General features: G+C 55.7%; 1 protein-coding gene across 1 annotated transcript; it reads left to right on the top strand.

Annotated features, from left to right (window-relative positions):
- On the top strand, positions 1-1,599 carry gfsA (glycosyltransferase family 31 protein; the record flags this gene model as incomplete). The annotated part of the gene is made up of 1 exon (XM_025627356.1): positions 1-1,599. The coding sequence occupies one exon, from the start codon at positions 1-3 to the stop codon at positions 1,597-1,599; it is 1,599 nt and encodes a 532-aa protein (XP_025479529.1).

The raw sequence follows: 1,599 nt of genomic DNA, 5'->3' as shown, positions 1-1,599 counted from the left end.
ATGTTCAAGAATACTCATAATAATACCGCCAAAATGCCGATGTTCCGTATGAAGACGGTTTTCCCTCTGATCGCCCTTTTCTCGATTGGGTTCTTTTTCTGGTGCGTCGAGCGCTTCGACCAGGCTGCCCTTCTGCGTTTTAAGCATCCAGCCGATCGCGTCGCTGGTTCAACCCCGCAAATCCAGTTGCAACCGACACCTCCATCCAAGGCCTGCGACGTGGACCCTGGTCTTCAGGCTCCTCTGCCCTTCAGCGAATGGCTTCCTCGCAAGAACTACACCCGTGCCTACTTCCGTCCTCACCATGTGAGCCCCAAGACCGAGTTCAACTCGCTTGAGGATATCGAAGTCCCCGTGCTCCCTCCGATGACCGTCATGGAGCGTGGTATGGTCGTGTCGCCCGAAAACGAGGAACCCCTGCCTTGCCCTCCGATCATCGACGTCAACGTTGCTGCTGATAACGATGTGGACGAGACCGATAAGCTCCTGTTCGGTCTGGCTACCACTGCCGACCGTCTGGACCGTCTGCTTCCTTCCCTGCTATACTCCTATGGAAACACCAAGGTTGGCTTGATTGTGCTTGTTCCGGAATCGGACGACGACATTCCCAAGCAGGAGGCCTACTTCCGCAACCGTGGCTTGGATTTGACCCTGATCCAGTCTCCTTTGGACTTCACTGCTCGTTACTTCGGCCTGGTCCAGGCATTCGCTGAGACCATCAGGACCAAGCGCCCTCAGACTCAGTGGGTCAGCTTCATCGATGATGACACTTTCTTCCTGTCCTTGCCGACCATCGCTGAGGAACTGAAGCTCTTCGATGTGAACAAGAAGCATTACATTGGTGCCCTGTCTGAAGCTAGCTGGCAGGTAGATACTTTCGGCCACATTGCTTTCGGTGGTGCTGGTGTTTTCGTTTCCAAGCCCCTCCTCGATGTTCTGGAGGAATACTACGATGAGTGCCAGTCGTGGGGTGAGCAGCCTGGTGACCAGAAGCTCGGCCAGTGCATCCAGAGATATGGAGAGACCCCTCTTACCCTCTGGCCCTCTCTGTACCAGATGGACATGAAGGGTGAGGTTGACGGTGTCTACGAGTCTGGCCGCAAGATCGAGTCTCTGCACCACTGGAACAGTTGGTACACCAAGGATGTTGTTAAGATGACCACTGTGGCTGCCGCTGCGGGTCGCCGCTCGGTTCTGCGCCGCTGGGTCTTTGACCAGGAAGAGATTGTCAACAACGCTACTGGTCGCTCCACCCGTACTTTCTGGGTGTTCACCAACGGATACTCGCTCGTCAAGTACACCTACGATGAGAACACTCCCGATGATGCGATCAACTTTGACCACACTGAGAAGACCTGGGAGGAAGACCCCCGTGGTTACGAGGCCCGCCTGGGACCCCTCCGCAACCGTGATCAGGAAGGTGTCACAAAGGATCGTTGGTTGTTGCGTGATGCCTTCGTCGTTGGAGACAATGTGCACCAGTGGTATGTGCGTGAAGAAGACGAAGGCCACAGTGTGATCGAGATCGTTTGGCTCGGCCCCAAGGGTGGTGGCGGTGCCGGCGTCCGGGACTTTGGAGTCCGGAGGCAACATCACTAA

The sequence above is a fragment of the Aspergillus neoniger genome (genome assembly GCF_003184625.1).
Source record: "Aspergillus neoniger CBS 115656 unplaced genomic scaffold BO87scaffold_17, whole genome shotgun sequence".
Classification (NCBI taxonomy): domain Eukaryota; kingdom Fungi; phylum Ascomycota; class Eurotiomycetes; order Eurotiales; family Aspergillaceae; genus Aspergillus; species Aspergillus neoniger.
This window is presented reverse-complemented; position numbering and strand designations above follow the sequence as displayed.